General features: G+C 43.3%; 1 protein-coding gene across 1 annotated transcript in view; it reads left to right on the forward strand.

The window, feature by feature from the left end:
- LOC138293267 (pneumococcal serine-rich repeat protein-like) overlaps positions 1-26,761 on the forward strand; it is a 335,396-nt gene that overhangs the window by 127,938 nt on the left and 180,697 nt on the right. Inside the window, exons 24-25 of the mRNA XM_069232401.1 lie at positions 7,796-8,059; positions 10,372-10,632. Coding sequence (XP_069088502.1) covers positions 7,796-8,059; positions 10,372-10,632 — 525 coding nt within the window. The remainder of the gene's footprint in view (positions 1-7,795; positions 8,060-10,371; positions 10,633-26,761) is intronic.

Genomic DNA, 26,761 nt, shown 5'->3' on the forward strand with positions numbered 1-26,761 from the left:
CTGGCTCCTGAAATCCTAGAATTCGGGCACTTACAACTTACCCAAGAATGTATGGAAGTCATAAAACAAGCCAGAAGGCCATCCACCAGGCTCTGCTATGCAAGTAAATGGAAGAGGTTTGTTTGCTACTGCCATATTAATCAAATACAACCATTACACACAACTCCAGAACATGTAGTAGGTTACTTGCTTCACTTACAAAAATCTAACCTGGCTTTCTCTTCCATTAAAATACACCTTGCAGCAATATCTGCATACCTGCAGACTACCTATTCAACTTCCCTATATAAGATACCAGTCATTAAAGCATTCATGGAGGGCCTTAGGAGAATTATACCACCAAGAACACCACCTGTTCCTTCATGGAACCTAAATGTTGTCCTAACTAGACTTATGGGTCCACCTTTTGAACCCATGCACTCCTGCGAAATACAGTTCCTAACCTGGAAGGTGGCATTTCTCATCGCCATTACTTCCCTAAGAAGAGTAAGCGAGATTCAGGCGTTTACAATACAGGAACCTTTTATATAACTACACAAGAATAAGGTCGTCCTAAGGACCAATCCTAAATTTTTGCCAAAGGTTATTTCACCGTTCCATCTAAATCAAACAGTGGAACTTCCAGTGTTCTTTCCACAGCCAGATACCGTAGCTGAAAGGGCACTACATACATTAGATGTCAAAAGAGCATTGATGTATTACATTGACAGAACAAAGAACATCAGAAAGACTAAACAACTATTTATTGCATTTCAAAAACCTCATGCAGGAAACCCAATATCAAAACAAGGTATAGCCAGATGGATAGTTAAATGCATCCAAATCTGCTACCTTAAAGCTAAACGACAGCTGCCCATTACACCAAGGGCACACTCAACCAGAAAGAAAGGTGCTACCATGGCCTTTCTAGGAAACATCCCAATGCAAGAAATATGTAAGGCAGCCACATGGTCTACGCCTCACACATTCACCAAGCACTACTGTGTAGACGTGTTATCCGCACAACAAGCCACAGTAGGTCAAGCCGTATTAAGAACATTATTTCAGACTACTTCCACTCCTACAGGCTGATCCACCGCTTTTGGGGAGATAACTGCTTACTAGTCTATGCAAAACATGCGTATCTACAGCGACAGATGCCATCGAACTGAAAATGTCACTTACCCAGAGTACATCTGTTCTTGGCATCAGTCGCAGTAGATTCGCATGTGCCCACCCGCCTCCCCGGGAGCCTGTAGCAGTTTGGAAGTTACCTTCAACTATTTGTATATGTATCATCTCAACCTTAAATAGGTGCATACTTAGTCACTCCATTGCATGGGCACTATTACTACAATTCAACTCCTACCTCACCCTCTGCGGGGAAAAACAATCGAAGATGGAGTTGACGCCCATGCGCAATGGAGACAAAAGGAGGAGTCACTCGGTCCCGTGACTCGAAAGACTTCTTCGAAAAAAAACAACTTGTAACACTCCGGCCCAACACCAGATGGCGAGCTATGCAAAACATGCGAATCTACTGCGACTGATGCCACGAACAGATGTACACTGGGTAAGTGACATTTTCAATATATATATATATATATATATATATATATATATATATATATATATATATATATATATTCACATACACACACACATATAATTGTTTTTGTTTTCTTATATTTAACTCACAATAAATTTTGAAGCCAGTCTTATGTTCATGCTGCAGGGAGATGCATCTACTGACAAGAGAAAGTGGGAAAAAGTATAAAAGAAAATATAAATGTCCAAAAAGTAAATCCTATGGAGGGTCTCATTGTCCACTGGAGTACAAATCTATTAATGTTAATATAAGTCCTCTCTGTAAATAAGTTCTACACCTCTTAAAATGTACTCTATAAATGGAAGGTTAGAAATATCTTCAATGCCTACCAAAATGTTACTATTTTAAACCTAAAAATGTATCAAGTGATAGAGAAGATGGGTGTCCTGAGTAGGCATATGTGTAGAGTGAATACTCGACTTAGGTGGGGGGAGCTGTCTCTTTAACAGTATTTAGCTCATTTAAAAATATGTTATGCCTCAAATTACTAAAACCTGTACTTACGCTCACATTTTAACCAAGTGTTTTAATTTCTGCATGAACTCCTCAACACTCATATATTTAAGCCTTCTCCACAGGAAAGGCTTTACATTCAACTGCTCATTTTCCCCCAAATAGCATTCAGGAGTGCCTCACTTTTGTCTTGAATACAGAATGTTACTCTTCTAGACACTCATTAGAACTATGTGGTGAATTTACAGCAGAACATTGGGAAGTCAACCGACAGCCTGCTAGAAAATGTGTCCTTATTTGTGCTTTCTAGAGCACTAAGCAGACCATCTATGACAAAATGAAATCCCTCATTTTGTTGATTTACTGTAGTAATCTCCCTAGGAAATGTGTTCAGTTCTACAGCTGTGATTGCAGTAAGATAGCATCCAGGCATGCCTCAAATCTTCCATGAAGTGGTAGATATTCATGAAAACTCTGGTGAATCTGCATGTGAACACTGAGCAACTAACCAATAAACTGCTGTGGGTGTTGGAGCACATGTTTTACTCAGCATGTCAGTCCCTAATTTCTCACATGGCTGAGGAAGGCATCTGTGAATTTATAGAAAATGTGTTCTAATTTGAGCTTTTAGAGCACTTTCCATAGCGTATACAAAACAATCATGAGAGAAAACTATTTACTCTCAAACATGGTTTATCAACTCACAGCAGAGGATCAGCCTTTTTTACAGGGTAAATTCAACTTGCAATTCACAAAAAGTCCCACACTTAGTATGATACTACCAACATATCATCTATATTGTGACTAAAGCCTGTTGTCACCTTTTATATTTGATTCATTTTATGATCCTTAAAATCAAGCATCCACTGCAGTCCATTTGAAGGGACAAAAATAATTCCACATATATGTTTCTTGTAACCTTATGACCAAGTATGTCTATGACAAACACACAATCTAACCAACAATTTTGTACATTTCACCCTAAATGTTAAGGGTATGATTTACAATAGAAGTATTATCCATGGGGTAGGGCACTCCAAGGTAGTTTCGACAGTGCTGGAGTGGGGCCCTTAGCTTTGTCTGAAGACCCTGTGACTCCATCTTGGGAGATAACTACCTCCAAGTGCCCTCCTCACCCCCATGTATAATACTGCTTAATAAGTCTAGGGGCCCAAAGATTTCCTTAGGAGACTGCCACATAACTGCCAAATGCCGGAGTAGCCAAATGCCAAGGTTGCCTCGTTTTGATTCCAGCTTATGACTCTTTGTTCCTCCGCCCTACACTTCTGTCTTTTTCTCACTGTTGCAGGATCTTTTTTATGCCTGCTGTCTCCCATTGTCACTGTTTTCCTTTCTGCTATTCTTTCTTTCTACTTTCATGCCTTTCTCTTTCACTCTGAGTCAAAGTCTGCTGATAAAGAAAGGTGCCTTGCTCTCCACAAATGACTACCCGCAACAGCTGGTGCAAATTAAGCACTGGAAGCACCTCTCTTTCTTCAGTCCTTTCAGCCAGAGAATAATATCCCATGATTCTTGTAGAAGATGTGAAGTGTAGGTACTGATAGCAAGATGCTGCGATTTTCCTATATCTGTAGTGTTCTGTATTCTCTGTATTTCATGTGAATGAATATGAAATTTCACCTGGTGGCACTGAATGGGCAGAATGAATGAATGAACATGTGAATGAATATTAGATTAGAATAGTGCAAATCTGCAAAGAGATCTCGATTCTTCTGAATACTTGCATAATGCAAAACAATTGCTGGCTGTGAATGCGCAAGTGCAGTGGTCTCTATATGTAACAATTCCTGTTTATACGTCATCTCTTCTGATAAAACTGTTAGCTTTAGGAGAATATAGTAACAAAGGAGATCTTATGGTATTACTCTTATCGTTTGCAGTCCCATGCTCCATTCTAGATCCTGATAGGGAAGTATATAATCACTTTCATAACATTGTGCATTGTTCACTAAATTAATCCCCTAATGGGGCAAAATAAAACAGGGCTCGGGCCCTCACTACAAGTTTGTTGGAATAAGCGGTGGTATGTAGCATACCTGGCAAATACCATTACCCCAGAGTGAGGTCTCTACCATATGGAGTAAATATCTTCTATTACGAGTTTTCAACAGGAAACTAAGGCATATCATGTGGAGTCAGTTTTAAAAACACTGAATTTTGCATGTTTTGCCCCCCCCCCCCCATAAAGTTTAGGATATTTAAGCTGCTGGAATTTATTAGGGAAAACTGTGATTGTGTAATAGTTACTACACAACTCATAATTCTGATCCTTATGCAAACACATGTTTCATCGTAATGAGAGCCTTCGTGTGAAGATCCACCCACCCCAAGCAGGGCGGTATTCTCAATAGTGATTTATTGTGAATGCAAAGGTGAGATACTCGGTGTGTCTGCCTTCCTGTCTTTAATTGAAATACGCATGCCACAAATTCCCAAGACTTGACACATAACTGCACCTAACAGGTTGTGATTGCTTTGCTAAATGTCTGTGCTTTTGCACCATTGGTGGCAGTAGACCACTCCTCAAAAATCTTGCGAGATATAATGTGTAACTTAGATACTTTATTAATGTTGTGTTTTTGATGTGCATGTGTAATGTTACCAAATTCTGATTGGTAGTGTCTATGTAATACTATGAGTTATTTCTCATTTTGTAGGCATGTCAGTAATCCTTGTAACCTGTCTAGCCACCATATTTATCCCTGAGTGCTGTATAAGGTGTAATATTTTATTAAATTAGGTTGAGAGGCCAGAGCTCAGAGGCCCAAAAACATTGGCTGCCAAGAGGGAAACAAGGGACTATTCAAATCTTGAGAATGTCTTTCCCTCCCAACAGCAGCTCTGGCGTTCTTAGCATCTGCAGACTGTTAGAGGCAGCACACTCCCCATTGCCCCTCATCCTTTCATTACATAATGAGGCTGTAACTCAAACAGAAGACTGTTTGGTCCTTTGTGAAGGTGCGTGGCTTGTTACCTCTAGTCTACCGAATTCTGCAATAAAAACACTGCTCTTAAATTTTGTTTCATGAGTCGATCATTATAAGCTCCACAAATACCAACAACATTAGAACATATATCACCAGCTCTTCATACATTCTACTCATACTCAGGAACTTATGCCCAGATACGAGCTGGGTTTCACTATATTTGGACAGAGAGTTATTCATCTAACGTCCAGAACTAGGTCATATGCAACCAGTAATAACTCCCTTGAGCAACAATAGGGGAGCCTGCTGCTACCCTTCCCTTCTTACAACAGCATTAATGCCTGTGGACTACCTTCTGTTAAGAGTTACACGCGGCTCCAACTTTCTCTTAGGGAATCAGGGGCCAGATGTTTGAAGCAGTTTTGCCTGTCGCAAACGGCCTATTAGGCTGTTTATTACCAGTAAAAGGCTTCAGGCCATATACCATCCCTATTTTGCGAGTCGGTAACTTGTTACCAACTCGTAAAATAGGTGTTGCAAGTCGCTATTAGGAAGGGGCGTGCCAAGGGTGTCCCTTCCTAATAACGAGTCACAGGGCCATAGTAAAAATGTTTTGCAACTGTGAATGCAGCCACGAAACATTCTCAGTAACCACCAACTTCAAGTTGGTGTATAACCCATTTGCAGACATATGGTATTTGCAGGTACAGTGATAGCTTTATCACTTATCCTGCAGGCATGGAAATCACCAGTCCCCCCGACATATGCACTATGGGAGGTGAAAATGGAATCTACAAGGGTTAGAGAAAAGTTGTATGCTTAGCGGATAGGAGCCATGAAAAGATATCATGCGATTTGGGCCAAAATGATTAATTCGGCAGAAGATTAGGCGGAGGGTAAGGGCAGTTGAGGAAGGAGAGTAAGCAATCAATTTTGAATTTTGAATTTTGAACAATATGAAAAATGTAATTGTATGTTATACATTAATATGTCGAAACAGTAATGTAGGCAATTATGAAAGTTGGATTTATATATATATGTAATGGAAAATTGCACCTGCTAAATAAAAAAATGAATTAAAAAAAAAAAAAAACAATTTGCAAACGTGAAGGGGTCCCAGGGTATCCCTTTCCCTTTAAGAATGGTAGCAAAAACGTTTTTTTAAGAGCTGGCAGTGGTCTCACGGACCACTGCCTACTCTTAAAAAATGAAAAGAAAACTTTTCAATTTTCTTTTGTAAACGCATCACGTTTTCCTTTAAGTAAAACGGCCTGCATTTAAAAAAAAGATTGCTTTGTTTAAAAGCAAACACAGATGTGGTGGTCTGGTGCCCCAGCAGGTCACCACCCCTGTGATTGTGGCCACTCCCAAATGGGTTGCAAAGTGCGACCTGCCTCATGAATATTAATGAGGCAGGTCTCTTGCGACCCAATTGGGAATTGCAAACAGTGTTAAACACACTGTTATACCCACTTTGAGATTTCCTAATAGCGAATCACAAGGATTCGCTATTAGGAAATCACAAACCATCTTTTTGATACATCTAGGCCCAAATGTACATTACGAGGCTTACTTTTGTATATCTGCTCAAGTATATCACATTACCTCTCATTGGCCAGCCCCTGGCACAAGGGAGCTTGGTTGGCTATATTTGAAAGGTGAAATTACCTCTCATCCTTCTTTCAAAATGCCCTCTTATTGCACTGCTTCTTACAGAGACTCTAGACAGCCAAAGTCACATGCAATGTTGGTTATATCCCTATGCTGCAGAATCTCTATAAACATCCGGTTGAACACTTCGTAGTGAACCAGCCATGGAGCTGTCGGAGCTTCCACTATACAGTAATCTCCTAATGACATACACATGATCAACACACAAACCCCATCAGGTTGAGCTTCTGTTTTCAACTTTTCCACCTTACATCTGCATCTCTGCAAAGGATGCCACCACTCAGTGATTTCAGTCACACATATGCCATCGTGACAAGTGATCCCCATGGCCTAGCAGCCCTAATGTCTGTGCCTCTTCACAAGCTGCGGTGCATTAATGCCCATCCCTGATGGCCCAGCTGATTGTTTTTCTTCACCATGGTCTCTGGATCCAAAAAGGAATCCTGTACTTCACCCAGAATACTGTCATTTTAGAATCCGTCGCTCATCTGGCTCCCAGGATCCAGCACTCACCATTTTGCACTGGTTTGAAAGCATAAACGTTAGATTTACAGCAACACAGGGTAATAACCCTGTACCCAAGATACTCTGTGTAGTAGTCACCAGACACCATATCCAGTGGGCCACGTAAGGCTCATTATCTGCGCTGGCCCAGAGCTTCCTAACACCCTGAAGGCTTTTTGGTCAGGAGACTCTCTAGTCAAAATTGTAGTTTGAATGTAATTCCACTACTGACTGAAAATTTTGAAGGGGTGGATATATTTAAGCTAGTGCTAAAGTGGAAATTAGAAGTAGCTGACTACATGGTTTAAGTGGTGGTGTGGCCTTCCCACATTTGCAGGATTTTAGTCTCTGGGGCACTACACAGCTATTTTACAATGTTCTACATCTTTCCTTTATTCAATATCTCCACAAGGGCATCCACTGGATACCCTGTTGTTGACTGGAATTATCATATCATCGATATACTGGTAGAACGCCCCTTTGAGGCTCACTTCCTGCAAATTGAGAATAACAATCAGTGAACTGGGAAAGGGATTACTCCTGGAATATTTGTAGACATTCAGGAGCTTCCCAGAGTTCTAGATTATGAGAAAATGAATGTGTTCATTCATGTTGTTTCATTCTTTTATAGTTCCCTGCATTCCAGTTATTGCGGCTGCCAAGGTAGTGGAATGTGAACAGAACATTGCAACCGTTTCCTGGGGGGCTAGTGCTGGAGCCGTGAGCTACACCTCAACCCTGACTGGTCCAGACGGACAGCAGCACAGGTGCAATGCAACAAATATTTCCTGCAGCATCAGTGACCTGCAGTGTGGTCAGGCCTACAATGTCTCTCTTGAAGCCCACAGTGAGGAATGCAGCAGCAGGACAAGTGCTTTCCCGGAACTTCACACAGGTAGGTCTACGTGTCATTGGAGCATCAACGGAAATGTACATTGTCTGCCTAACAAATTGAGGGGAGGACTACACACAAAGCCAGAAAGCTAAAGGTATCACTTACCTAATAAACACCCTTACCATGGAATGAAGAACGTGCATGTCGGTATGATGTGGAATACCACATTTTGTTTAATACAAATCCAATATACTATACAATTGTGAGATTCGAGGGATGGCCTGCTCCAGATATACCGGAAGCGTTATAGGTTGACTCATATTGAGACATTGTTCCCTGGATAGAAGAATGCTGTAAACATGTGAAAATGAGGTACTGTAGGTAAAGCAGTTCACAGGATAGTGTTAACACCATACTTAAAATAAATCCATTGTATGTCCGAGCAGAACCTACACTGGTGCTCACATTGAATGAATGAGGTTTTAACTTTATTTCAGCATTCTTGTTTTATTCTTGTGTTTTCCAGTTTCTTTTTTAGTATTTGCAATTTCTCACTTTGGTTGGTACAGACGTCAATGTCAATTTGTGACCTATATCTGAGCTGTGGTAACTTTTTTGTCCCAAAAGCACAAATGTGAGACAAAAATAGAAAAACAGTGTTCAGAAATAAAATATCCACTTTCTTAAAAAATGTCACCATGTAATCTTGATCAATTCTACATTTTGCATTGCATGTTGTGTTTCAAGTGACAGTACTTGGTACCCTCCCTATGAGCATGGTAGCCAGGGGTGGACTGGCCGTAGTGGGCATCAGGAATTTTCCAGGGAGCCTGGAAAGGTGGAGGCCGGCTTTGCAGCAGTGGCAGCCGTTTTGTGAGTGGGGGGCCTTTGGACTTTTTTAGTTTTGTAATATTTGTAGATCGAAGAAACTGGCCCTCTGAATTAAGTAATAAGGATTGTATTTTATGGTGACATATATGTATGCATGTGCACTTTTATGGCAATATGCTGAATAAAGATTTTTTACTGACTGGGGTGCTGGTTCTTCTGAGTTGCTGCAATATCGGCACCCAGTAACAAAAGCAGCAGTGCTTCACACTTGTAATCTGTACCCCCAACCCAGGGCTGGTCTGACAAAATTGCCAGGGCTGCTTTGATTCCCAGTCCAGCCCTGATGGTAACTCTCATGACTCCTTCAGATGTCTCCACGCCACTAATGTAGCCATGCTTAAGAGCACAGTTGGAGACAGTCATAGCAATGCATGGGCACCAAAGATACTTTGGGATGACGATCCCAAAATACCTTCCCCCAGAGTCACTGAAAGTAACTGATTGGACTGAGAAAGAAGGAGAAATCGATGTAAAAAAAAAGCATTACATGAGAGGCTCATTGGTTTCAGTAAAGGAGGTGTATTGTATTGTATCAACAGAAGATTAACCAAAAGTATAATTAGTATAATTTTCCAGTGACATAGTTTTATTAAAATCATGGTGGCAGCAGAGGTGACAACCGGCCCTTTAATATTCATTGACATTACTGGAAGAGACGTCACGTAATCTGTGACCCTGCTAACAGGCCATCGTGGTGTTTTGTTTTAACAATCTTCACGATCACTGAAAGTGGTAATCTGCCAGAATACCATATTTTAAATACCATTCTACAAACAATTTCGTAGCCAGTAGATCAACTACAGCAGCATAATGAAACTTGCAGGGGGCCCCCTTGCAAAGTACACGGAGGGGCCCCCTCCAGACTTATTCAGGAGCTTTCAGGCCTGAGAACTGTGACGAGGGGGCCTCCTGAAGCTCGCCCGCTCCACCACCCCCCCCCCCCCCGCCCCCCTCCCCCCACACCCCGTACCACGGATGCCGCGGGGGTCTTTGTTACCCCAGTGATCAACTACCACAATTTAATGAGGGGTGCGCATATAAAAGTAAGTAAGGGTTCTTCACTCCACATCTATGTAACTCGATGATATAACAAGAAAAGTAAATCTCTACTTACCTATACCAATTTACTTTCCTGATTTTAAAATAGTTGACTAGAGTCTTTGGGACGATATTTATACACTCGATATTCTGACAGACAACACTGCAGGTTTTTAACAAACAGAGGTTTATATCAGTGACGTCGACAGCCCCTTAAAGGCTAAGTTATGGACAAAACTGTTCTTCTAAATCGCAGACATACCAAGTCATTCCAGAGGGGAAACCTGTAAATCATGCTACTGTAGGGTTTGACAAATTGTGACTCCGTATATATCTGTACGTCACTTTACAGCACAGTGATGCAGAGAGATGCAATACTTGAAAAGTTTTGAGCAGTATTTTCCAAAGTATTTGACCAGTAATTATCTACTTTTGCCACCCAGCTCCATGTCAAACTGGGAACCTGGCGGCGGAGGCCAATTGTGAAAATAACATTGCAACCCTGTCATGGCATGCTACTGAGGGAGCTGTGACATACATCACAAATGTGAGAGGCCCAGACAGCGAGGAGTTCTCATGCAACACCACTTCCACAGCCTGTGACATCGAAGGGTTGGCGTGCGGCTTGACGTACAGCGCAAACGTCACTGCGTTTAATGACCTGTGCAGCGGGATTACCAGCATTGGCATCCTCTTTCAAACAGGTAAGCGTCCATCTGCGTTTCCGCTGGGACATGAGAATAGCGAATCCTGATTTCACTTAAAAGTATGGTTGTGTAGAACATCCTGCCCCCTTTATTGATAATGATTCCTCTAATCAACAGAATCATAATATAGGATAAATCAGATTCCTGTGTGAAAATAGTGCCAAATCCAGGGAGTCGTTCTCGGTATGACAGTTGATGTTATACCATTGTAACTCAACTTGATGTTATTGTGTAGGTCGATATTGTGGAGTCGTATATGTGCAGGCCAATATTTTAAAAAACAAGATTTTGAAGTGAGTTTATGTATATAAATTCACTTCAAAATATTGATTTTTTAATATTGGCCTGCATCTATAATATATATGTATATATATATATATATATATATAATAGTGGCAGTCGCCACTAGGTAGTTAAAGTTAGGACCATGTTTCCATAGAAAAGTGGTAATTCTTGTTGCACGTGGAAAGATTTGGGGTGATCCGTCAAGCAGGGGCCAAGAAAAAGATGGGGTCAAAAAAGTTGCGTTTCCCATGTTAATTCCCATAGGACCTTTAAACACAACCACAGCAGTAACCGCTGGACAGAATTACACCAAATTTGGCAGAAAGCTAGCTTTTGGTACGCAGATTATGCTTTCACTTATTTAGTGTAAATCTGTTCAGCAGTTTTGGAGATACTGCGGGGCAAACAAATTTGTATATTTATGCTTTCTTCATGACTTCACGAAGAAGAGCTCGTGCACGGCAAATGCACAGCTCTGATTGGCTGCCAACACTTCAACAAGGAAGTGTTAGCGGCCATCTTGGGGCTTGGCTTGAGTCAAGTCCCTCGAAAAAAGTGTAAAAAAAAAAAAAGAAAGGGGTCCACGGTAGGAACACTCTGACTCCTTAGCTCTGGAGCTAAAAAGTATTATTTTTCCTAAAGTTTTGTGATGATTCGCCATGTATATGGCGATAATGTAAAAAAAACAAAAAAACAAGCTCAGGCTCCCGCACTTGTTTTTATTAAGCTCCCAGGTGGGCCAAGTCCCTGGGGCATTGCTATTTTGATGCAGGGGCAAACCCCCTCGCCCGCAGCCCCAGTGACCACCACCTCCCTGGGGCATCTCTCAGCTTGTATGTGGGGGGCTGCGCAGCCCTCCCGCAGCCTTAGGGACCACCATCTCCGCAGGGCATTTCTCAAATTGTATGCGGGGGGCACGCAGCCCCCCACCCCTCAGCCTTAGGGACCACCACTTCCCCGGAATTAAGATTAAAAAAAGAAAAGGGGGTCTGTTTCAGACCCCCGCAGCCTCAGGGACTTCCATTTCCACTGGGCTATTTTAGTTGAGGGGGGGCACGTGGGCCCTCCTTGGGGAGCCACTATTGTGCCTGAGGACCGCCACCCACCAGGACCGGCTCCTACTATCTCCCTGGGTGTCCACCCGAGAGCATAGCTGTTTGCTGTGGCTTCACTGCTACAGCCAAGCCACAGCAAACACTCTGCTTGCAGCGAGGGAGAGCTGTCAAACAGCGTGCAGGCCCCTTTCCCCCCTAAAAAAAATATGTAATTAGGCCCCTCTAGACCGACCTGGGTAGGGGGGCATGGCATCATGTTATTGAAGGCTAACCGTAAGACAAATTGATGATGTTTCCAGCTGCAATAGATGAAGGTTAAAATAGGTGTATAAGATTGATTTTCTTACCGGTGGTGCCAATCTGTGTTGACACTGACAACATAAAAACTGATGGAATGGAATGGACCTTGAAAGTTTACCAATCGTTAACGTTAATTCAATCATTTTCAACTGTTTTTTTTAAAATATTTTTTAAAAGTTTGAACTTTGCTTAAAATGAAAGACGAGAAGGAGGAGCTACAAACTCTATCAGTGGGACAAAACAGAATTTTTACTAGTAATGAACAAAGGGCCAATGTACTAATTATTGGTTACCAAAATCTGGTTGTACTTTGCGGACAATATTTTTGCGAATAGTAAAGAATTCAAAGAACCAACCCATCTAATAAAATGGTGGTTTGCTAAAGTCCCTTTCAGAGAGGGTTGCAGTCCAACCTACCTCATGAATATTAATGAGGTAGGTCACAATTTGTGGTTTACTACAATTTGTGACCATCACAATGATGATGCTGTGCTAGGGTCAGCAGACACCAGCCCCCATATTACTGAAAATGCCCCAGCGGCACAATGGGCATATATACCTGCCTTGTGTTTCCCCGGCCACCTTGGTATTGCAGTTGGGGCTGCAATTGCTTATGTGCCCCCTTCTGTAATACTTATAGCTCTGGTGCTTATGTGGCACCAGTGTTATTTTAAGAGGGAGTCCCATGCCTATGCATATGAGGGAATCACTTTGCCTCTCTGCCCTGCCATATGATGGACGTGGGCACGGAGGGAAACATGCCTTAAGAAGGCACTCTGAAAGTGCACCACAAAAAGTTTGAGAACTTTCAGTGCGCCTTTTAAAAGGCAGGCCCCTCAAGAGAAGAAAAGGGGGTTCCATGGACCCCTCAGTCATCCTCTTGAAGGCAGGTACAGTCCCTTACTGAACCCGCCTGCAACGGGATCTCTAATCCCTCTTGAAAGTGCAGGCCGGTGCATTCTGCACTGTGATACACAAAGTGACTTTAAAGCAGCCGCTCCGTATGTCAGTTGAAAGCGGCGCCCCCAGGTCAGCGTAAGTTCTTGGCTGTCCTGATGGCAGTGCATTCATCCTTACAGGGTACACTTACCCTGGTTGTGACCGGCGCACCTCTTTTAAGGTCCGCTGTGGGGCAAACAGGAAAAGTGCACCCTTATCGTGATATGGGCCCATATCTCTCATCGCATTTGAGTACAGTAAACTTTATTTTAAATGTAGACAGTAACCTTAAAGAAATGTGTTTGAAAAGAAAAGCATTCCGTTTTCTTTTTGCAATAAGAAAGATACCTCTTTCCTTTTGCAAATGCATTACCACATTACCACCTCAACTTGGAACTCGTAAAACGTTCAATTTTTTGCTACTGGATTTCGGTCACAAAATATTGGCACAATGCATACTGATGCGGTATTTGGGAGGGACGCCTACAACATGCCCATTCCAAACACTGAATCAGTATGGGGTCGCAATCCCATTTCAGAAGCTGGTAAAAGTTTACAGACTCGTAATTAATATATTTAGAAAAGCATATTTGCGGTTGTAAATTCAAATCAGAATGTTTGCCACTGTCAAAACGCTTCGAACATGTGGCCCAAAATTCCTTATGTAAATACTTGCTTTATCTGTCACAGAAAAATACAAATCACCTTACAAAGTACATTAAGTCACAAATAGTCACATGTCACTCTTCGTTTTCCTGTAAAAGGGATGATCAGTCTTTTGTATGAAGTCGGGATCACTCTGTTCGTAGTGCTGTACAATTGATGCTTCCTTGGAAAGTGACACAATCTTTAAACAGCACCATTGGGTGCTGGGACAAACAAGACAGGCAAGATGTAGGGCACGGACCAGTGGGCACACCATTCAAACAATGTGTATGTATGGTATTTGTATGGTACACACCTAGACAAAAGTTAGTGGAGGACTGTACAGGGCCGTAAGCAAGAGGGAGAATCAGGGGTGGGTGATGCAAGCTTCTCGGAGGGGGTGGACTATTTACTGCATCTTGTGAAGAGGTGGCTCTTTATCACTTTAACAGCTTGACGGAGGATGGGACAATGAAGAGACCACACAATTGTATAGGCATTATTGTATCGACTTGCTTTTATCACATTTTCAGCCACCATTGCAAAATCTTCACCTGCAAGTTCTGTGCGCAGGTTTGCATACCTTTGGCAGATGGGAGTTCTGGTTTGTTTGTCAGATATTTTTACATTTTACACACAGAGACCAGAAATTACTCCAGTAAAGTACATTTTGGTGTTCTGACTAGGACATTTCAGATTAGTTGAGGTTTTTTAGCTTTGAGTGAGATTTTGAGCTGGCTGCCCTCCAGTGTAGAAGGACGTATCTTGACAATAAACCTATAATAGCTCTTCATATTTCACGTACTTAGTGAATTTAAGACCTTCTAGGAAGTACTGACAAATTAGCCACACAATTATCAATTACCATAAATTTTAAAAAGTTATATTTTCCATTTAAAGAAAATCATTGGGGATGTGGTTCATCCCCCCTGAGGCTGTGCTGCTACCTGAGGCACATAAATCACATTCACACAATAACTTCACACAAGTGTATAACAGCCACAAGAGAATATAAAGCATAACAGTTGCTTTAACACTGGCTGCAACCAATCCTATGGTTTCCTGGATGATTGGTACTGGGAATAGGCCCTATCTATACTCGTAAACTAATTGCATATCACCAGAATGACAATATCAGGGTACATAAGGACCCACCACTCCACTACAAGATAATAATGGAACTATGTTCCTGAAGTGACCCACAATAATGGTCAACTAGGCTTTAGGGGTTTCCACCATTTACAAAGGGCTTATGTGTGGCCCCTAAAACACCTCCTGTGAGAAATCCTCAACTTGGCCCAGCCAGATTGGTGATATTGATGCTGCACGGTGACTCCAACAGTACTGCCTCAGTGATACTTTACTGCCTGCCCTTCTTTTGGTTGAAACACATATTTACTCCTACCAGAAATTAAGAAAACCACATGCCTAAACAATAGTTGCGCACATTATTACCAAAAGTTGATCAAAGACTTGGTGATATGTATCTCGTGTGGCAATTTTAATAATCCCTCCCTCCCATAATCCCCCCAAGCCCACCCCCCACTGCACACAAAGTGGCGTGGACCTGTGACTCAACTTTCCAATGACCATGAAGAATTATGTGGAATGGCCTAGTGGGTGTTTTTCCCAGAGTCCCAAGACACGGATGAAGATCGTGTCCCCAATATTGTTATGTAGAGTGTGTAGGGGAGTTTGCTTGAGAAGAGATTGCTTGCTTAAGTTCTTCTACCAGCCCCTACATGGCTCTGGCCCCATCTAACGGGCGGCAATTACAGCAGACTTCTAGGAGTAGAACTTTGCTCTCAAATCCAGCCCATTTGAGCAACTCCCTCTTCCATGTGGATGCTTTTGGGTCCCTTGTCGATTTCCAATAATGGGTTATCTCCCTCTTAGCCAGTATGAAGTCCAAATCCATACATTTGCTAATTACTTTTGTCTTCGAAGTGTGGGGAAAGTTACTTAGGAGACAGTAGGAAGGGTCCAAAGGGATGACTTTTTCAACTATTTCTGAGAGTGTCCACATTCTCCTGCCAGCATATAGTAAGCATTGTACAGGACCACAGCATATGAATAAAATCTGCCCCAACCTGGCCGCATCTCGGGCATTTAACCTCAGTTAAGTTGAAAATTCTGTTAATCCTACTTGGTGTAAGCTAGGCTCTATGCAATATGTAAAAGTTTATTAGTTTAAATCCAGTGTTCCTAGATATTTTAGTTATTCGTTCCAGTACGTTGCCCCATGTGTTATCATCAAAAGGCCTGCCTATATCCGTTTCCCATTTATGACAAGGGATCGTCAGTGGCTGCAGGGTGTTCATTCGTATCCTGCGGTAAGGGCATGTGACTGCCTTGAATGTGCCAGCTGCCGTTGCAATGTATGCACACCCATGTCTCCATCCAGCCCACCTCCCAGTTTCTCCTTATTGTTGTTATCAGTGCCCCATGGACAAGAAAGTGATGAGGTTGCAATTCTAACTCCGTAGTTCTGCGTAAGGCAGCAAGGTGCCATCACAGAATAGATCCCCTACTGTGTTAATCCCTGCTTCACTGAATTGTAATAGCCCCTGCCAGTTATTTCCATGTGGAAGAACAGTTGAATAATCTATAGAGAAATGTGGGGAATATGGCCTTTTGGTCTTAGTGCTCTGTAAACATCTATGCCAACAATATGCAACCACCTCAAATTCTGTAGTAGTTGTCTGTTGCAGCCTCTGCAAGCCCAGAAGAAGCCGAAGCAGTGAGGACTTAACTGGAGTACCTAGTCTTCTGTCCTGGGAGGTGCGCTAGTTGCCCCTAAGCCACTTCGTAAAGTGTTGCAATTGGGAAGTGAGGTAATAGGTTTAAAAGTCTGGTTCTGCCAGCCCCCCCATTGTCGTTGGCCTTTGCATGTTGGAGAGCGCCACTCGTCTGTGGCCCAACCCCACACAAAGGCAATGGACCGTGAGTCCAATTCCTTGAAGAGAGCTAAAGGAATTTTTGCAGACAGTGTTGAGAAATAATAGAGTAATCAGGGCAATGCAATCATTTTCAGCAGTGCGATCCTTCCCAACATCGATAGAGGAAGTGAGCTCCAGAACTCCTTGCTCCTTTTCAAAGAGATGACTGCACGGCAGACATTGCCCTCCAACACAGTGGAAGGAGCATGATAAATTATTGCCCCTAAATATGTTATGCAACTAAGGCACCCAACACTGGGGTGGGGGCGTCCCTATATGTATCGGGAACAAATTGGATTTTATCCAATTGATTCTGAGGCCAAACAAGGCGCCAAACTCTTCCAATAAAGTTCGGGCTCCCATCAGGTCCTGGTGGATATCCTGGAGAAACAACAGGAGGTCATCAGCGTAAAGAGCAATTTATTGTCGTTCCTCCAGTATCAGTGGGCCTCGATAATCATGCCCCCATCGGGCTGGCAGTGCAGCGGGCTCCATTGCCAAGGCAAATAATAATGGCGAGAGCGGGAAACCTTGTCTGGTGCTTCGCTCTACATCATAACTCAGTGAGATGTGTCTGCCAGTCCTGACTCGAGCACTGGAACCCACGTAGAGCTATTGAATCCAGCGTAAAAAGCCATGACACAGGTGAAAGAGCTTAATTACCTCTGCAAAGTAATTCCATTGTGGGCTATCAAAATCTTTTTTGACGTCCACTGAAAAAAACCCAGCATGGGACACCGTAATGGGAGTTTTTTCCAATATCAGCAACAGCCGCTAAAATTCAGCGCTGTATTGTGGCCCGGTATGAATCGTGTCTGGTTTTTGCGAATCAGTTTAGGCAGAAAATGGAGAAGCCTAGTGGCTAGTATTCTACTCAGTATCTTATAGTCAACATTTAGAATTGACAAAGGCTGACATTCTTTTTTGTCATGTGGTTGTTTCCCTGGTTTCAAAAGTTGCATTATCAAAGCTTCCCTAGTAGTAGGCGGGAGCACCTTTAGGGTCCTTGATTCATTAAATAGTTCCACTAACATAGGTGACAGCTGATCAGCGTATGTGGCATAAAACTCTATTGGGAACCCATTGTTCCCTGGGATTTTACCTCGCACCATGTGTTTAATAGCCGCTCTCAGCTCAGACAGGGCAATGTTATCGCCCAGGTGTTTGGCCTCCTACGTTGTTAACCTCAGAAATAGGAGTAGTGTGAGGAAGTCCCTAATTTCATTGGCAGTTACCTGGGATTTACTTTTATATAGAGCTGAATAGTATTTATACAAATTTCCCATGGATGTCTGTTTGCCTATGCAACAAGTTTTCTGCTTCTGTTTGTAGCTTAACTATGGGGGTGCCTCTATTGGTAAGATTCGCTAGCCAGGCCAACAGCCGGCCTGCCTTGTCTCATGTCGCGTGCACCCTGACCATGTAATTTCGGTAGTTAGAGCAATGGAGACATTCCACTTGTTCGGCTACTTTCTCTTTGGCTTCTAGGAATGTTTGTTGATCTACCACTGCTCTAGGCCTATCTCGCTCAACAAGTCACAGAGCAGATTCAGCAGCTAGCACATCTCGGAGTAGCATTCTCCGAACCCGAATCATCGCAGCTATACAGCGGCCCGCAGGACTGTTTTAAAAGCCAACCACACTACGCTTCTTCAATTAGTGGTTTTTCTATTATCACTGAAGTATTGTTGACCTACTTGCTTCTTAAAAGGTGGATCAGCTAAAGCTTCTGGTTTAAGCTTCCAGGTGGACATAGGGGATAGAACATCTCCCCAGTCCAAGTGAAGCAAGACTGGGTTGTGATCGGATATTGTTCTAGCTAAGTATTCTACATCTGATATTTTCTGGTGAATTGGTGATGTACAAAGGAAAGTGTCCAGTCTAACATGGAGATCGTAGGTGTTGAGTAATGAGAATAGTCCCTACTCTGCAGATGTAAACCTCGCCAGAAGTCTACCAGGTTCCAGTTTTCTCACCATGTGGTGTATCAGCGGGTCAATTTATGTATCGGGGAATCAAACAAGGGGGGTTGACCTATCAAGTACCGGATCTCATATGCAGTTAAAAGTCCCTCCTATTGGCACTACACCCATCAGATAAGGGGTGAGTTAACAAGATACCTCAGTGAGGAAACCTGCCTGATTGAGGTTTGGGGCATAAACATTTATAAGTGTAACATCCTTCCCATCTAGCCGGCCCATTACTGCAACATAACGACCCTCTGGGTTCATCCAATGGGCAGTATACTGAAAGGGGACCCCAGGCCTGATCCAAATTAATATCCCTCAATCAAAAGCTGAGTAGGTCATATAATACGCCTGACCGCTCCACCTGCGTTGCAAGGCGAGACCCTCTTTTTGTACAATATCCATTTCTTTGAGGAGAGCCAGGTGTATGCTATGGCAGGAAAGATAGGAAAAGACCTGATAGCGCCTCGTCATGGTATGCATTCCCCTCATGTTCCATGAAATTATATTATATTGTGTAGAGATGGTCATTTGAACTGTGTATAAAGTAATAAATAGTGTGGGCCTTTGGTACTCTGAGCAGAATCAGAAAGGGGTCTGGTTTTGAAACAGTGAGGTAGGAAATAAAGTCCCCCATTGCACGCAAAACAATCTCCAATGAACCATAAAACAATGGAACAACCAAACTCCCCATCCCCAGGACTGGGGTGCAAACCCCCCCCATCCAAACCATATGAACTAATACCATTAGAGGGGTATTATCTACTCACAGTCGAAGTTGTATGGGGCAGTGGACCGGTGCAGCCCGCCATACCAACAAATAAACCAACTAACCATGCCCTGTGAGCCCAACTCGCAACAAATTCATGCCCACCTTAACAGTAGATAAAACATGCAGTGAGTAAATGAGCAACATGGAGCTATGAGGGACCGGAGGCGACAACAAAACATTTCCAAGAGACCCTTGAGGGCACAGCAGATACACAACGTTAGTAACAGTAGAGACCGGAAGCTTTTAAATTAGGTTATCCGCAGATCTAGGCGTGATGGCGGGGGTTTGGGATCTGAATCTGAGTGGTCAGATGTGATAGTCTCACTTCTCCGAGACGAGCCGTCTTGCTCCCCCAGCTCACCAAAATCCACAGGCAAAATAGTGGGGCTGAATCGCACTCCCGCCCATAGTGCTGCAATGTCTTCAAGTGCCTGCTGCTGTGCCCGGTGGGCCTCTGCCACTGAAGGGGCACCGGTTGTATTCTCTTCGTTGAGCATCTCAGCTTCGATCCTTGATAGACATGGTCTCCCTGGGGGTCCTGGTGTGCCTGCATTTCAATCCATGTCCATGCCTCCTGGGGTGTGCTAAAGAAATGAGTGGTGCCATGAGCAGCTATTCTGAGGCAGGCCAGGTTAAGCACTGCGTAGGATATCCCCAGTTGGTGAAGTTTGCATTTCATCTCCATAAAAGTGCTCCTCTGTTTTTGGACTGCCCTGGACTAATCAGGAAAAATCATAATTTTACTGTTGTCCAGTGCAATGTCACCCCTTCTACCGAGCTTGAGCCAGGATAGCGTTTCTGTCCTTATAGTACAGTAGTTTTGTTATGACCGCTCGTGGAGGTGCACCAGGTTGGGGCGGGTGAGCAGTTACCCTATGCGCTCACTCCAGAGCAAAAAATGGCGATAGATCAGTAGGAGCCAGCTCATCTCTTATCCATTTTTCCAGAAAACTAATCATTGCTCTCCATGTGAATATTGCTCCTTCTAGAACGGTTCTTGGCATCTTCCATCCCCTGTTCTAGGGTACAGACCCTTTCTTCCATGATTGAGAGCCCGTGGCGTGTATCTGACAAGGTGTTCGGGATGGCAGAGATCTCTCTTTCCACTGTGAGGACCCTGTCACCCAGCTGACGATGATCATCCTTTAGTATTCCTAATTCGGCAGGGTGTCAATTTAAGTCTCTAGTACTTCCCTGTAACAGTGATCGCTTGGAGAATATCTCGCAATGTTGAGCCTCCCGCACCAGTGGAAGGGTAGTCTGCCAGTTGGAGAGCATCAACTTCCCGCTGCAGCACTGGGGGATCGATTCCAGAGTCCCTCTTCTTCCCTGTCTTTCCGATGGCAGTCAGTTGTATGTTGAGGTTGGTCGATATAGCCCAGCATACCCTGTAGAAGACCCAGACCCCAGCAGTGGTCCCAGCCTACAGAAGCCATGGTGGAGGAGGGAAGGTCCCAGATCTCCACCCCCTGGGGTCCATTTATGTCTGTTATTGTCTGGTTGGGGCCTGTCTAATGACGGTCTCTTGTCATTTGTTCTCTGGTGCCCCGTGCACGGGACTACTTGAGCAACTTATCGTGAAGCAGGTGGAACAGAGCCTCCCCCAGCAGCAATGCCCCAGGGCCACCCCTCAATCCAGAAGGTTGTAGTTCACCTAGGGTGGGGCCCCCAGGGCTCGATTGGAGGCTGCTTCTCACTCCATCTGAGGTAACTACCTGGAATTAGTTGTAAATATTGTTAGAATAAAGGGCCAGTAGGAAGAGCCGATGCACACATGGATGGTGGCCTGCAACTGCTGTCTCTAGGGTGCGAAAACACCTGTCTCAGTCCCTGGTCCAGCGCCTCCAAGGATCTGCACCCAATTGCAATGGCCCAGCCCGCCCCAAATAGAGCACTGATTGCTTAGACCTAAAATGGCATCTGGTGCCCCTGAGTTCCATTCCGCTATGCCCAGCTTGCCGAGCGTGAAGCCTCCAGGTCTCTCTCCTGGGATCCAGGCCAGCGTCGAGAGTCGCAGTCTCACTTTCGATGTAGGGACCTACCCGTCCCCGGGATTGTGTTGCAGTCTGTGCAAGCAGGAGCGAACAGAGGCGGGTGCAGCACGCCGCTCCCAGCTCCCCATGCTCCGGGCCCAACACCCCAGCCGACCACCCGCAATGCCTCCAGCACTCCCTCCAGGGGTCCAGGACAGTAGCAGGGAACAAGCTCTTGTCCTGGCAGTCCGGCTTGTGATCAGAAGCATACGGAGGCTGAAGTCATCCGCTGCTCCTGGTCCGCCCTCCTCCGGGTTCAGCACTCAGGTCATCAGCGCCGGTCTCATAGCACCGCACTCCACAGGATTAAGGAAGGGAGCTTTGCGCAGCCAGGCTCTAGAGGTTTCCACTGGCTCCTCAGCTCTTCTTTGGTGTGCCGCTGCTTCTGTGCAGGGGCCACTGCTGGTTGCCTCCTTCAGGTCTCGGCGCGCCCTCTCTAGCCCCTCTTCTTTATGCCTCCATGAGGCCCGCACAGCCAAAGCTCTGCCACGTCAGAGCAGTCCATGGGTGCTCCAAGATCTCTGGTCTGTAGCAGGGGCCCCATTAGGGGTCAGGGGGCCACTGAGCTGCACCTCCTGTGTGGAGATGCCCACTCTGTTGATCAGTGGGCCACAGCAGAGCAGGGAATTACATGTCTGCCCTCTCCACCTTCTTGGCTACGCCCCCCTACCTAGATCTATCATTCATGGTAAATCTGGGAATGCACCAAAATCCATTGGTGGATGCGTGGGAACACCCATGGTCCACCTATGGAATGCCTCCCTGATAGGTCATGCGCTACCTTGCCTCCATATTTACCAAGCACTGCAGGGCCACACAAGGTGGCCTTGTACTGCTGGGTAAATCTGACTTTAGTGCTGCTCTGCCCTTGCACTACATTGTGTGACACCATGGCAGTGCAAACCACAATGATAAATCTGTGCCAACAGAGTAGTTTTTTGGGGAGGCTAGGGGTTATACTACGATCTGGTTAAGAGGTTTATAGCCAATCACAAAATGTCAAATTTATACATATTGAACTAGGCACCAGGAAGGCCTGCGCTCTTTCTCATCTTTTGTATAGAGATTGGGCAATTTTAGGCAATTTTGCAAAAGAATATTGGATCCTTATAATTATTTGGAACATAATTATAAGGAATTTACCTAAACAAAAATCCTGTACACCAGCAACGTGTTATCGTCTCCTGTCTGGAATTAGTTTACAACTGCAGAAACTGCGCAGTTCGGGAGGTGAACTCCACATATAAAAAGAAATGCCTCTCCTCTACCACGACTGCAGAGTCTCTACAGTCATAAACTTACTATTAGATCATTTGTTTTTAAATAGAGAAAAAGAGTAAACTTACACAAGAGTTGTGAACCGCCCCCTTAATGTTTTTTCAGAACGCCCCCTCCTATAAGAAATTGGGTTATTAATTAAGGGGGCGATTACCTACCTTAAACAGTAAGCACAATCTTTGTCAGGGTGAACTCTCAAAGTCACTAGATAAACCTGAGCTTAACCCCTTGGTAGCTATGGCAGACAGCAGGAGGGCTTAACTTGGGGCATTGTGTAAAGCACTTATACAGTGCCAAAACAGAAAACAAGTCAAAACACAACACAAAAAAGTAGATTTCAATGAATAAATGACATCAAAACAACAACATCTAATAGTGAAAATCAGAGATAGGAATTTTGATATTCTATCTCAAAGAAAATAATGCCAAAAATCTATAACCTCTGACCGTGGTCAACTAGTAGACTGGGACCTAGGTGCGATTTTAGGTCACTGGTGATGGAATGCAGGTCAAATAAAGAAACCAGGTTTGACCCAGTTGAAAGTTTTACCTTGGAAATTGAGAAATGGAAGTCAAAAATCTTCAGCAGGACAAGGCAGCAGCCTGTAGCCAAAGAAGACTCCATAAGTTAGATACTTTCTCTGCAATGTCCCACTAAATCAGATATGATGCTGTGAAAAAGCTCAGAGCGGTAGAAACCGAAATCTCTAGTCCAGCGGCAAGACCCCACAGTCAAATTGGTTTGGCAGATTTATCCCGGCCATCTGGAGGTCTTTAGAACCAAAAGGTTTGTAAGTCCAAGGTTTTCAGGGGTGGAAGGAGAAGTACAGCGAGACACAGTCAAGAGTTCCAGGACCTTATGAGTGTCAGTGCTGAGTCTAGCGGTGACCAAAAGCTGGGTCCAGGAACTGGTCAGCTGGGCAGTTGTAGGACAAGCCTCTTGTAGCTTGTTGTGTCCCTGCAGGTTGAACATGAGGTCCTCTTTTCTACTTTAGGGTCCACTTCTTTGTCCAGGGTATATGAGAAAGCAGATCTAGTTCAGTATGGTTCTTCTGAGGTCTCATACGGCAGGTTCAGTCCTCTTCTGATTTTCCTCAGGTCCAACAATGTAGTGAGGAAAGAAATGGGCATGCCATATTTAAGTCTGGCACCAGCTGGCGAACTAATGGGGTATAAGTTCCCAGGGGTTAACCTACTCAGTTTTGCACTGTTTCTTGTGCGCCCTACTGCAAACACTGCCCCTCTCTGCCTAAATCCAAGATGATGAAATCCTTCTCCTCTTGTGCTGAACCTTTATGCACATCCCACAGGTGTGGCCAGGGAAATGAGCAACTCCAACCTTGTGGTCACTGCAAACCATTTCTGAGGGCAGCTCCCTCCCCACTGGGATTAAAGCATGCCTGACAAAGGAACAAAGGAAGGGACCTGTCCAGGTGGCATCTGACATCTGTTTGTGACAGGGGAAACCCCATTGAAGTTACTGAAGTTCCTGCAAACTGCCCAAATAGTCATCCTGCCACAGGAGCAGAAATACCTCACTACACCTTTGTCTCTACTCTGGGAGTACTTTTCACACCTCATTCAAGGCTTGGGCACTCAAAGTGCCGCTGCTGGAGGGTAATCCAGTTTAGCTTCCAGATGCTTTAGGCAGAGAAATGGTAACTTTCTAAAAGTACCTTTTCCTTAATTTGTACTAAAAATCCAACTTCACCAATGAATTAGGCTTTTCATAAAAATTACAAAGAGTCCAAGAATGAACTTTCTAGCTGTTTTCATGCTGAAGATAGCATCATTAAATATAATAGTGCATCGCGGTGTTTCTCTATGGAACAGCCAGCCTGGCTACAACGAAAATAGCTAATAGGTGCTAGTCATTGCAAGCACATGTTCAATATTAATTTTCTTCATGCCCTACTTTTAAATACCAGGTGCCCTGATGTATGCACTATGAGGCCTACGTAGGGGTAACACAAATATGTAAATGAACGGTTTGGACCTGTCATGGTTTATTTTGACAGGTTGAATTGCAGTTTTAAAACTACTCCAGTCAGACTACGATGATAAGCCTAAAGCCATGTTTTAAACTGCAGCTGTAGTAGATGGTAGAGTACATGCTATAGTCCACTGTGGCATTTAAATGACAAGATCTGGTTACTTTATGCACCATATACTAGGAACGTATAGGTAAGTTAAACATGTCAGTTAGGATTATGCCAACTGAACCATGTTTAAAAAGGGAGCACAGTCACTTTAAAACTAATGGTAATGGTACAGTAGGATTCACAACTCCTAAACTCAATGTTACTATTGGGAAAACGGGTTTCATGTTTCAAGATTATGTATTCCAAGACTGGGAATTCAAAGTTTGCTCATTTTAAATTAGATATTGGCTCCTATCCAATGGAAAATATATTGTTTACATTTTCAACTGTGATATTTAAAAACAAAGTTAAGGTGAAACAATATTACTAGCCGGGGTGTTTTCTATGATCAGATTCTTTAAATACCTCAAAATGTGCTCACAGACACCTTTGTAGACAATGGCCTTTAACTTAGGGGGTGTTAAGAATTTATCATATAGGTAGCCAATAAGTTCATTATTCGTTTTATTAAAATAAGATTATCTCTCATGAGTCTTTAAAAAAAAAGGTAAGAGAAGGTTTAATACATTTGTCTGACTACCTAATAGTACAGGAAATGCGTTTAAGCTTGAATAATTTCAAAATGTAATAATTCTGTCATTAATTTTTCAAATTAAATTGCTTCGAAGACATATTTGTTCTATAATTCTTTCATTACTGTTACATGGAATGTTTCAATAAGTAAGACCATCTTTCTTTTCAGAATGGCTGTGATATAGAGCTCCAAATATACCAGATACCTAACTAGAAACATTAAATAACTTTAACTCCGAAAATGCTATTTGCTACAGATTTCATCAAAACAATTTTTTTTACAAATGAGTTAATATAATTTTAATTCAATGAGAAGACTTGTTTAGCTTTAAATAAAATGGATAACTGTTAAACGAGCGCCATTGTTTTGTTTACTTATTAGTATTTTTTCCAGCTGCCAGGACATTTTTAACTAAAGTATTTTATTAGATTCAAGAGATGTGTGGCTGGTCACATAGTAGCCTTCATGATTTTTGTACTCAAAAAGAAAAAGTTGTCAGAGCATTGACTGAAAACGTCGCATGGAGAATGGTGACAAAAGATATTCAAAATCATTTTTTCAAAGGAACAATTTATTTAGAATTCAAGGGGCAGAACACATATAGAGAGCTGACTGAGTATAGCTGGGCTCCTTACCACATGTAGGGTTTACTGGCTTGGTATTTTAAAATGTAATTTTCCTCTAGTTCTGCCCTTAGACGAATTTGTCTATGATTGACTGTTGCTGTTTTTTTTATACTTGGGTCTTGAGTTTTCTTTATGTGTATTTTATATTTCGATTTTCTTTATGGTATTTTTCAATGACTGTTAATTTTAAGATGAATGTAGCAAAAAACTGTTGCATATGATGTAGCTCACATGTTTGGCATGGCACGCAGTAGTTCTGTGTGCCACAGCAACACAGACGTAGCTTGAAGCCTTTTAAGTGAGAGATTCTCCCAGCTTTTGTGGGAAGGAAAGAGCCACGAGAGGGGATCTCTAAGGTCGTCCTAGAAGGTTGTGTTTGGGCACACCCAAAGCTACTCTCAAAGTCCCCTCTGCTGTCTAGACCACCCCCTATATGATCTACATATCCCAGTTCTAGAAGACTAGCCTGCAGCGGTTGATGCATGGTATGGAGTACCAAATAGGGAGGGTTGCAAATGATGACAACCACCTTCACAAATCCTGAAGCGCATCTGGCATTGCAGAAGGTATTAATTCTCTAATGGTTGCCCTATCAATTCATGAATGAACAG

Source organism: Pleurodeles waltl, chromosome 4_2 (assembly GCF_031143425.1).
Source record: "Pleurodeles waltl isolate 20211129_DDA chromosome 4_2, aPleWal1.hap1.20221129, whole genome shotgun sequence".
Taxonomy (NCBI): domain Eukaryota; kingdom Metazoa; phylum Chordata; class Amphibia; order Caudata; family Salamandridae; genus Pleurodeles; species Pleurodeles waltl.